Consider the following 12,536-nt stretch of genomic DNA (forward strand, 5'->3'; position numbering starts at 1 on the left):
GATATTTGCAAAACGAACACACTGAAAATATACATAGGTGAAAACTAAAAACAAAACTGGGGTCCTATTATGTAACTCGATTCGAAATAAATTTCTTTCACATTTGAAAAAAAGTATGTAATTTGACAGCTTTCGAAACGCATTTCCTTTAGAAGAATAAAGGCTTAAACAGATACAATACGTTGCCGTCCCGATGTACTTGCAGTAAAGTGAGACACAACGACTAACTAAATACTTAATTTAAGTATTAAAACTGTATATTTCATAATCATAATAATAATAGCATGTCAACTGATAGCAATGCTTTATTTTAAACAATAATTTTTCACATACTATAAAATGAGTAAAAATAGTTTTCAGTCAGTAATTGTAAAACATAATACGGGCCCTGCAATCAGTTGTGGGCTCCAAATGTGCCCCTACAATACATATTTGAGTACAAGTTCCGTGTATAAAATTCATTTTAACAATTTCAAATATTTTCTAGCATAAATTTTCTCTAAAATGTAGAGTTATACATAGATTACTACCATACATTTCTACGGTTCACGCATTTGCTCTTCAAAAACATATAGATTATAGTCTTCAAGATTTGTTATGCTTGGTTCATGATTTTTCATCATGTGTGCTGAAAGACATAAAAAAATAAAGCTAATTAGATTTCTACATATATTTACTGTTATCTTACATGATTCAATTACTAACGGTTTGTTCTCCAATGATGACAGAGCTTTGACACTCCCAAATTTAAATATCTGGACGGGTTGCTTTTATGAAGTAAGGAAAACGGGGAATAATTTAATCGCCTGCACCGAAAAATGTAGTAGAAAACTACCTTTAGTAGTATGTTAGTGGTGATAAAAAAATGTTTAAATGTCAACAGGTTTCCCCCCGAAAATTCATATAATATATAAAATAATTTATTTTCCACTAAATATTTCGTGAATTGATGGAGTTATGTTGGTTTGGTCCTTCTTTCAGAATTTGTTTGAAGAATGCCGCACGTTAGAATTTTATTCAAATATACTCTATCTCAAAATTTGTTTCAAAAACTCCCTATCTGAATATAAGTTCAATGCATTTTGACATAAGAGGGAGTTATTTATGTATTTACTTATTTATTAAAAAGCTAAAATTGTAATATAGCTATAAAGCCATAGCAGCAAGGGCCTTAGACCATATAAGAGGGAGTTTATGAAAAGAATTCTAAGATAATGCGTTCTTCAATCTAATGCTAATATAGGGCGTTTTTGTGACAAATCCTGAAATGGAAAATTTTTTTAAAATATTTTGAGATAGGATGATTTTGAACAGACAGCCGACATGGGGTGATACTCTACCAAGCAGACGCAATTAACTGGCAAAAATATAAAGGAAAATGGCTTATTGTCTTAGAACTTTATATTCCGGCCTTGACTTTGACAGAAGAGTTCAGCTTTTGTGCGATCCTGCTACACAGGGAGTATTCACCTTTTTATTATGAAATTTCGGAAAGCTATTTACCGTTTAGTATTCCTGGTAAGGTTCCGGATAAACCGTTAATTTACAATATTCGGAACACGTTCGTTTGATACTACCTAACGACGTCCGAATATATCAAATAAGTATATACATAATATTCCAAAAATAAGCCGAGTCCTCATATTCTTAATTGGAGATGAATATTCCGACATACGGGAATGAATAAGCTAACGTGCTCAATGAGAACATTCCGTTATTGCATCTCCATTATTTATAAGTGACATTTTTACGTGCATCGAGTTTTTGGCGTTGAACGATGAATTCTGAATTGGTTTAAGTTTTGTATGTTCGTAGGTTTACGAAAGTGCACGATTCCTTGGTAGAGCTGGATTTCGATTCGAGTCTTAATCGATTTAATCGATCTTTTTTTTAGAAATGTAGAATGGATTTTTTTTTAAATCGTTCGATTCTCTAGGCATCGAAGTTTTCATCACTATCTACTTTACGGTTACTTGAGGAAAAACGTATTCTGTAATTTTTTAAAATTTAGCTTTATTGTGTTGGTGTCTTCGATAGAAAGGAGAAAGATGAATAAATTTCTTCGCACTTCTGGTAAGCAATATATTGAACATGTGTTTATCTGTTTTGTGGTATGATATTGTGTTCAGTACGAAATTAATACCACAGTTTTAGATTCTAGTAAACCAGTTTAAAGTAACTGAAGGGGAATTCAAACTTATAAGTAATCCAAAGATTCGCAGATCTGTTGTCTGGAAGTATTTTATTCAAGTGCAGGGCGATTCTGCTAAATGCAAATCGTACGGAAAATCATGCAAAACAAGTGGAAATACAACCAACTTGTTAAATCACTTTAAGCGGTCACATCCAACGTTGATGGAAATGTCTTCATCAACAGCTCTTATAGAATCCTTTTTTGAACCTAATAACAACAACATAAGGAAGTCTCAGTCTGTAGATGAGCGAAAAAAACAACTGGATTGTGCTTTGATTAGAATGATTGCCACAGATATGCGAAGATAACGGATTCAGATATTTTACACAATGCTTGGATCCTCGGTACGTTTTGCCTTAACGAGTACCATTAGGAAAACAATTTTAATAAATGTATAAAATCGATGCTTTTTATGACATAGGCAGCAGCAGACACGAAAACAGAAGTGGCAATTTTTATGAAATTTCGTCAATTAAGTTCCTTATTCCTTTTTATTTTCTATAAGCTAAGAAAATACTTCCATAAAGTTTTTAACTGAAACTACGCAAACCATGACACAAATTGCCGTATGTTGTCAATTGCAAGTTCCGTATACTCATTGATTAAAAAGCTGCAAACGTATACTGGAGAACATGTTACCTTACGTATGTAATAAATACTTCCTTTTTATATGACGCTGAACATAGATCGATTCTAATGCCGTAAACGAAGCGAGAACATTATGCATATTGTAATAATAAGTACTAAAGAAGGAAGTGTATTGGTTAATGTTCCCAACGTTTGTTTCCCTATATTTTGAAATAGAAGATTCAAAAAAGCGCAAAAAGTACGACATTTCGGTAAAACTATACTAATTATCTCACTCTGATGAAAGGATCAAGTGAAGACCGATGTGGCATTCCTTAATGCTTCCAAATTTGTCGGCATGCAACGAAACGAGAGAGAAACTGTCAGCTTTATTTGTCGGGGAAAATCGTGTAAATGGTTAAGTACGTAAGATGGCCCATACATGACACAAAAGCCATGCGCAAATATAAAACGACGGAATTTGTGCAAATGAAAATTTTGACATACACGGCTCAAAAACACTGCGCAATATTCATTTCATTTCATTGTTATCGGATCTACTAAGCATTTGGGTTTAACATCAACTAAGAGACCATATTTACACAAAAAATCAGCACCGATAATTGGTTTAGCTATATCCGCTATTAAAAACGTGAACGGAAATTCGCGACGCAGTCCTAAATTAATATTTAAAAGTTTTTTACCGTATGTCGAAATCGTTGAACCGTTAGCTGCAGTTAAAATAATATCTAACTTGCGAACTTGAAGATTTTGAAACCGGAAGCACTGAAATTTCTGCTCCACTATCTATTAAAAAATTAAGTTTGTTTGTTTTATCAAAAATAAATAATCGACGTGTAAAGGTGTCTAAATGTCCGTTGTTTGTCGCCGTAACAACGGATAACTTTAGTTTGACGAACTATTATTTTTAAAAGCGCATGGTTGTTCGCACTTCAAAGCCTGATTACCAAACTTATAATGATACAGAGCCAATTTGGGTTGTCACGAGACTTTGATCGATATCTAGAAGGACTTCTAAAACGATTCCTACTAAAAGATCGAGACCTTGAATAATTTTGACTCATCTGATTTTTAATTTCACTGATCTCTAATGACAATTTTTCAAAATTTTTGCACATCATGTTAGTTGTTTGAACCAAATTTGAAATAATTGCATTTTCGCTTTTAGAATTTGGAAAATTACTAACTGAGGCTATTTCATTTTTATTATAAACTTCCCAAATATTATCGGCTAATTTAACTAATTCACTTATTCCATTCAAATTCGAACTAGTAAGAATAATAATTAAATTTTTGGGCAACTTCCTTATCCAAAGCTTTTTAAGAATTTCTTTGCTAAAATTGTTTCCAGAGAGTAGCACTAGAGACCGATAAAACTCAGAAGGTTTACGATCTCCCATTTCTGAATCGGATAACACTCGATCTAATTTGGCATTCTCACTTAATGAGTGCCGTTCAATTAAAATTTTCTTTAATGCAGAAAATTTGTCATTTTCAGGAGGATTTTGAATAAAATCAAGAATTGTCATAATTACATCCTGTGGAAGTGCAGTTATGACATATTCATATTTTGTCCCTTCCGGAGTAATGTTCTTTCGACTAAATTGCATTTCAGCATGGATGAACCATGCTTCAGGGCAATTAGTCCAAAATTGGGGAAGTTTTACCGATGTAGCAAAAATTTCATTATTTTGATTCACATATGGATTTGGTAAATCATTTTGATAATTTTCATTATCCAAATCAATAAGTGAATCGTTTACTTGATTTCGTGGTGTAGATGTACGTGTATTATTTGATGGTGAATGAAACATTGTTAATAGAAATAACTACAAAAATTATATTATAGGAAGAAATAAAAATGTCCGGAAAGGAGCGTTTATAAAACCCAAATTATTAATATATTTTGATACATATACAGATATATATAAATAATATTAATACTAGATACAGCTCACCAAATATTTGTCGCAATGGTTTTAAAATTGATTGATGAATTTAGACAATGTATTGTGCAATGGCTTTAAAATTGATTGATGAAATTGGACAATGTATTGTGCAATGGCTTTAAAATTGATTGATGAAATTAGACAATGTATTGTGCAATGGCTTTAATTGTTTTGTATTTGTAGCTTTTGTTGTTGTTGCTCTTGCAATGTTTGATTGAAAGGCTGATGTTAATGATGCAGCGGTAACGCCTGAAATAATGACAATCGAAAAATACGACGAAGATGACGTCGTGCAGTTGAAAATAAACTAATTTTATAGAAGTGAATCTAGTTTTTGGACCACCACGTCTACGTCAAATACGCGTTAGAGAGGGCTCTTGTGATGTTCACGATATATTTGGTATATATTTTCAACTTGTTTTTCAGATAATTCTTCGAGTAGTGAGGACACTTCACACTAGTTTAAAGGTACGAATTACAAAACTTTTAGCGAGTTAGAGCTGGACGTTGCAAGATGTTACGCACTTTATTTGAAAGTGAATTTAAATAAATCTCTTCGCTGGTCTTTTGTAAATCAATTAAAGTTTGTTCAAGTGCACCACCTTTAACAATTTGTTTAAGAATTTGCTGATAAAAACGTAATAAGTTGGATATAGTAAACAGAACTATGGTATCGTTTTCGGAAGTCAATATGGTTTCCAATCGCATAATATATAAAAGAATTAAAATTTGATTCGTTGTTTTTGAAGGACAGTTTTTATGTTTGGCTGGCTAGATCGCCAATGTGGTATTTAATATATAAATCACTATTTAATAATAAGCAATACTTACTTTTATAAAATATTTTTATTTAACCGCTCCTAAAAGTATGTTACAAAACGTTTTTAAATATTTCAACCGAATGAAAATTTTTGAAAGACAATATTTTACAATTGAAAAATAAAAATTAACAAGAACAAAAAAATTCAATTTATTTAAAGTAGGTACATTTAAAGTTGAATATAAATATAACCCTACAGTTATATTATCAGAAACAACGGGTAAACTGTGTAACATTCACCACACACGAAGAAAAAAACATGTGCAATATTTGCAGACATGCGTAAATATCAAACTCGTTTTGATTTTAGCGCAGTTCTCTGCGCAAATGGCGCAACCAGTGCACACACCGGGCAAATCCTTGTGCAAATTGGTAATTGGCACAAGGATACTTGAGCCGTGTAATTGGCGTATAAGCAAGTACACTGTTATAAAGAATAAGCAAAATGAACTTTGTTTGGTTCGATTTAATCGATAAATCGATTTTTTTCTAGAATCGATTCTTAAAAAATCTAATCGAATCCAGCTATATTCCTTGATGTCCGTACTTTTCATAAAATTAACTACGTTCAGCCACACTAATAGATCATGGCATAGTTAATAAATTCATCACAACACTAAAAACAATTGTTCTAAGGAGTTATGCAGAGCAGTACTTATCAGGTATTTGTAAACTGATTGCTTCCTATTTCTCGTACTAATATTTTTCGAAAAATCACAAAAAGAAACGAACACAGTTAACGGATGTCAATTCGATTTGGGAGCAAAATGGCTGCAATTGTCAAAAAATTTGTCAGCCGAGCAAACCTCTTGTGATTGAATCATGGTTCTCTTAAATTGGAGTTGTAATAATTTTAAAGTTTTGTAAATATTACTCACTTTTAAATTTCATATGGGTCACAAAATTTTCGCCACATAAATCGCAACGGTAATAACTATCGCCAAGGTGTACACGTTCATGCATACGCAGTGATTTCTCAAAGAGATAGGCACGTCCACATATCAGGCATTTAAAGTTTTTCTCCAGCACTGCAAAGAATAAAGATACGTATATGCAAGGCCAATTGAGCCGTTTATTTTGAAAGTGGGATAAGTCATTTCCAACTCATGGTCTTAAATGCATTGTTATTTTTGAACGATTGATATATGCAGCAGATGGTTCTACAATTATAAAATAATAATAAGAATTGCATCTTTTGGATATTGGACTCTAACAAACTGAAGGCGAGGAGAGATACAAACAAATTATCACTGAACCTAAACGACATGAAATGACTTATGTCACTTTCAAAATAAACGGCTCAATTCATACCCGGTGGTGGCATGGTTCAACTATATACAGGTTGGCTCATCTGTAAAGCAACAAAATATGTCTGTTCAAATTGTCAAAATCTGTGTATTGGTGTTGGTGCGAATGGTATGGAATGTAAACGTAAGACTTAGCAGTTTTTGTATGTGTAAGTAAAATGTTGCCAATGTGTTGGTTTCATTTTGAGTTTGCCATCTCCTTTTGACAATCCCTTCGACCATGCAATGACATAAATAAAATCAGCTGATGAGATGAGCCAACCTGTACATAATTGAACCATGCGGTGGTGGCAAACCGAATTCAACCAAATCGGCGTGCAGAAGAATGTCAAGTCAAAAGAAAATTTTCATTGATTTCCATTAACTGACATATTGTAGTACAACGCATCGTTGAGGCGTTGTATGCGAAATAATCACGAAGAAAAGCAATCAGCTGTTGGGATAACACCTGGTACTGAATTCTCCTTGGGTATACATATGGGGAAATCCGCCAAACTTTGGTTTTTTTGGAGACAAAAATTTATTTTTGAAACATGGTATCACGCAAATATCTTTTTGTTACGAACATTGAGGGGTAAATTTGAGCTATAGTGCTTTGCCGTTACTCGTCTTACATAATGCCTCAAAAAGATATAATCAAAAGATCGAGCAAATCTATATATATAAAAAGTGTACATTTTGATTGTCACTCCATAACTCGAGAACGGATAGAAAGATTGCCATGGAATTTTTAAGATAACTTAGTAGGAACCCGGAGAGTGTTTGTGAAAAGTTTTTTTTTCGGGAAGTGGAACAGGGACCGATTTATTCTAAACTATCGTATATATGGCTCGATTTGTCTGAAATTTGGTATGTAGGTATCGTTATATCTAGAATACAATGTCGGATAATTTTTCTTCCGGGAAGTGGACCAGGGATCGATTTATTCTAAACTATCGTATATATGGCTCGATTTGCCTGAAATTTGGTATGTGGGTAGCGTTAAATATAGAATAAAATGTCGGATAATTTTTCTTCCGGGAAGTGGATCAGGGACCGATTTATTCTAAACTATCGTATATATGGCTCGATTTGCCTGAAATTTGGTATGTAGGTAGCGTTATATCTAGAATAAAATGTCGGATAATTGTTCTTCCGGGAAGTGGACCAGGGACCGATTTATTCTAAACTATCGTATATATGGCTCGATTTGCCTGAAATTTGGTATGTGGGTAGCGTTATATGTAGAAGAGAATAAAATGTCGGATAATTTTTCTTCAGGGAAGTGGATCAGGGACCGATTTATTCTAAACTATCGTATATATGGCTCGATTTGCTTGAAATTTGATATTAAAGTAGCGTTATGCCTGGATTAAAATAACAATAATTTTTCTTCCGGGAACTGGACCCGGGACCGACCTATTCTAAACAATAATTTTGCAACTAAAAACCGGTTTATTCTAAAATATAATATTCGTAATGCGATTTAGTTGAGTTTTGTAAATTAGTAGCATTTTGTCTTAATTAAAATATAGCATAATTTTTATAGAATAGAGGTCCTAACAAATGTATACTAACTATTGTTTTTCGCACATATACCTATGCCTGTAGTGTTTACTCCAGAATGCATAATTTGCTTCCCCTATCTTCTATATTCTTCTATATATATAAAAAGAAGTGTACATTTTGATTGTCACTCCATAACTCGAGAACGGATAGAAAGATTGCCATGAAATTTTTAGGAAAGATACAGGAAGGAGAGATGATGGTTAGTTGATTTTGAAATCCCAAATTGGCTTAGCCATTCTTGAGTTATGATTTTTTTTAGAAAAAATTTAAAATTTGGAAAAAAAAATAAAAAGAAGTGTACATTTTGATTATCACTCCATAACTCGAGAACGGATAGAAAGATTGCCATGAAATTTTTAGTTTGGTATATAAATTTGCCTATATTAAGATTTAAGATCGTTTTTTCGGGAAGTAGACCAGGGACGGACTGTGACAGGGATTAGGACTAGGACTGGGACTGAGACTCGGAGTGGGACTGGGACTGAGACTCGGAAGGGGATTGGAACAAAATACATACCACCCTCTGGGACTGGAAATAAGGGATGAAGAGGAATGAGAAGAACTTGAGAAGAGAGAAGAGAAAGGAGAGAAGGAGACTGAGAAAGAGATAGAATGAGACGAAGATGGAGATAGATGAAGCGAAAAAGACGGAGGGAGGAGTAAATAAAAGGATTAGGAAAAAGTGTAGACGGGGGAGAGCAGAGTTAGACGGAAAAAGCTTATTAAAATGTATGCAGATAAACCAAATTTTGGGCAGAACAACGTCTGCCAGTGCTGCTAGTATATATATAAATTGAGGTCGCAATATTAAATATACATTTATTTCAACACTTCTGTACCGATTATATCGAAATTTTAGCAAAATATGGAGATATATGCAGCTGTTAGTTATGTAAAATTTTTTTGATACACGAGACCGGTTTTCTAGAAATCGGTAAAAATATAAAACCGAATAACCGCCAAATATTTTTTACTGAAAAGTTTGCAACACATTTATTTTAACACCTTTCTACCGATTCTTTTGAAACTTTAAAAGCATATAGATATTTGAACGAAGTATGTTTAGGTAAAATAGTTTTAATACCCGAGATCCGGTTTTGGAGATATTGGAAAAATATAAACCCGGATAACCTTAAATTTTTTTACTTATTTAAACACTTAACCGATTGTGTTGAAATTTTATCAGGATGTACATATCTGTGTGGGGTATATTTAGGTAAAATTTTGTTGATACCCGAAACCCGGTTTTAGAGATATCGGCAAAAATATGAAACCGGGTAACGGTCAAATATTTCATACCCGTTTGTTTATTTTTTCTCTACACCACAGTAGTATACCAACAATTGCCTCATCTTGGAATATTCACGCAAGGAAAGTTATTCATGTTTGTACATGGGGCAAATATACGAAATTTTCGCCAGAAATTGGCAATCGTCAAAAGGTGTAGACAAAGTTTTATTTTTTTTTTTTTCAATTTTTGTACCAAATTTGTGTTTGTTTTCATTTACATTTAAACAAAACCTGGTTTAAAAAAAAATGTTTTTCTACACTTTTTGACGATTGCCAATTTTTGTCAGAAATTTCGTATATTTCCCCATGTACAAACATCAATAATTTTCCTTGCATGAATATTCCAAGATGAGGCAATTGATGGTATACTACTGTGGTGTAGAGAAAAAATTAACAAACGGGTATGAAGTGATAAAAGTAAAATTGTAGCTGTGCCCACAAAACTCCAAACATGCTCCTGAAAAAAATTTACGCAACCAAGCGCTTCCACTTTTCTGCCTCTACCTTCAAAACTGAAAGGGGCACATCTAATTTGAAGCCCCAGGTACTTTTATTCCCTGATATGCTATTATCGTGCGTAATCTAAATTTCAATACTCAGTTGCCTCAAAAAGCTATAAGCAAAAAATTGTCAATATTGAAAATGACAAAAAAAAGTATCGCTACTTTGATTGATGATAGTTTTGAGTATTGGAGGGGCACATTAATTTTACTCATACTTTTAGAATCTCCGTCTGAAAAACAACATTCAGTTTAAATTCCATAGCGTTGCAGCGATGCCTCAAAATTTTATCGAAAAAATTCAAAAAAAAAAAAATTAAAAATCAAGCGTATCGCTTGAAAAAGTGCAAAAATCGACTTTTTTACGTTTCGAAGTTCTGCAAAAACTTATTATCAATTTTCTTGATTTTTAAAAGCATCAGATCGGATAGTCAAAAGGTCAAACTTAATGACCTTGTACTCTTTTCTGGCCTTAAATTTTTTGCCCGTGTGTAAAACCCGAGTATCCAAAAAAGTTAAAGTTTTTGGGATTTGTTTTTATATATCAACTGCCGAGTGAAAGATCAATCAATTGCGGATGTCGTTTCGAAAACTTCCTATATCAAAAACATTTTTTATAAACGGCCTTATTCCGAACGTTACCGGTAAATTTGTTATTATCTAACTGAAAATCTCGACCAGTTCATGTAACCGCTATTCTGACTTACAACTTTATACTGTCAAAACAAAAATTTGAGTAATCGAGAATAAAATGAAATGTGAACTAGATTTTGTGTTAAAATAACAACTAGTAACAATGTTTGGAAATTCTTATATGATACAAACACATATTTATTAAAGACGTGCAATTTTTGGTGATTACAAGACGTTGCCACCTATTTTACTGGTAACATTATCAGCAATAAGAAAACGAAAAGTTGTTTGTCATTTTCGTAACCGATAGAATAATGCTGTTACCAGTTTTGAATAAGATTGTTAATATCAAATTTATTTGGGGCTGTTAACGCAAAACTTGTTTCAAAATGCTCTTTTTATACTCAGTTGAGCAGAGCTCACAGAGTATATTAACTTTGATTGAATAACGGTTGGTTGTACAGGTATAAAGGAATCGAGATAGATATAGACTTCCGTCCGTCCGTTAACACGATAACTTCAGTAAATTTTGAGGTCTCTTGATGAAATTTGGTATGTATGTTCCTGGGCACTCATCTCAGATCGCTACTTAAAATGAACGATATCGGACTATAACCACGCCCACTTTTTTGATATCGAAAATTTCGAAAAATCGAAAAGTGCGATAATTCATTACCATATACGGATAAAGTGATGAAACTTGGTAGGTGAGTTGAACTTATGACGAAGAATAGAAAACTAGTAAAATTTTGGAAAATGGGCGTGGCACCGCCCACTTTTAAAAGAAGGTAATTTAGAAGTTTTGCAAGCTGTAATTTGGCAGCCGTTGAAGATATCATGATTAAATTTGGCGGGAACGTTATTAGCAAAATCGGAGAACGACCACGCCCACTTTTTAAAAACAATTTTTTTTAAAGTCAAATTTTAAAAGAAAAGTTAATATCTTTACAGTATATAAGTAAATTATGTCAACATTCAACTCCAGTAATGATATGGTGCAACAAAATACAAAAATAAAAGAAATTTTCAAAATGGGCGTGGCTCCGCCCTTTTTCATTTAATTTGTCTAGGATACTTTTAATGCCATATGTCGAACAAACCATTACCAATCGTTGTGAAATTTGGTAGAGGCTTAGATTCTAGGACGATAACTGTTTTCGTGAAAAAGGGCGAAATCGGTTGAAGCCACGCCCAGTTTTTATACACAGTCGACCGTCTGTCCTTCCGCTCGGCCGTTAACACGATAACATGAGCGAAAATCGATATACCTTTACCAAAGTCAGTTCACATACTTATCTGAACTCACTTTATATTGGTGTAAAAAATGGCCGAAATCCGACTATGACCACGCCCACTTTTTCGATATCGAATATTACTAAAAATGAAATAATTCCATAATTCTATACCAAATACGAAAAAAGGGATGAAACATGGTAACTGGATTGGTTTATTGACGCAAAATATAACTTTAGAAAAAAACTTTGTAAAATGGGTGTGACACCTAGCATATTAAGTAGAAGAAAATGAAAAAGTTTTGCAGGGCGAAATCAAAAGCGCTTGGAATCTTGGCAGGTATTACATATATAAATAAATTAGCGGTACCCGACAGATGATGTTCTGGGTCACCCTGGTCCACATTTTGGTCGATATCTCGAAAACGCCTTCACATATACAACTACCACCACTCCCTTTTAAAACCCTCATTAA

The 12,536-nt window shown here is 33.2% G+C and overlaps 1 protein-coding gene across 2 annotated transcripts in view; it reads right to left on the minus strand.

The window, feature by feature from the left end:
- Positions 1-369: 369 nt before the first annotated feature.
- LOC137236474 (zinc finger protein ZFP2) overlaps positions 370-12,536 on the minus strand; it is a 69,294-nt gene continuing 57,127 nt past the window's right edge. Inside the window, exons 5-6 of one of the 2 annotated variants that reach the window (XM_067759114.1) lie at positions 6,430-6,579; positions 370-628 (exon numbers count right to left, since the gene is read on the minus strand). In XM_067759114.1, the coding sequence (XP_067615215.1) occupies positions 540-628; positions 6,430-6,579 (239 nt within the window). In that variant the 3' untranslated portion in view covers positions 370-539. Of the gene's footprint in view, positions 652-6,429; positions 6,580-12,536 lie in introns of both variants that reach the window. The other variant, XM_067759115.1, reaches the window with a different exon arrangement.

Source organism: Eurosta solidaginis, chromosome 1, assembly GCF_040869045.1.
Source record: "Eurosta solidaginis isolate ZX-2024a chromosome 1, ASM4086904v1, whole genome shotgun sequence".
NCBI lineage: Eukaryota > Metazoa > Arthropoda > Insecta > Diptera > Tephritidae > Eurosta > Eurosta solidaginis.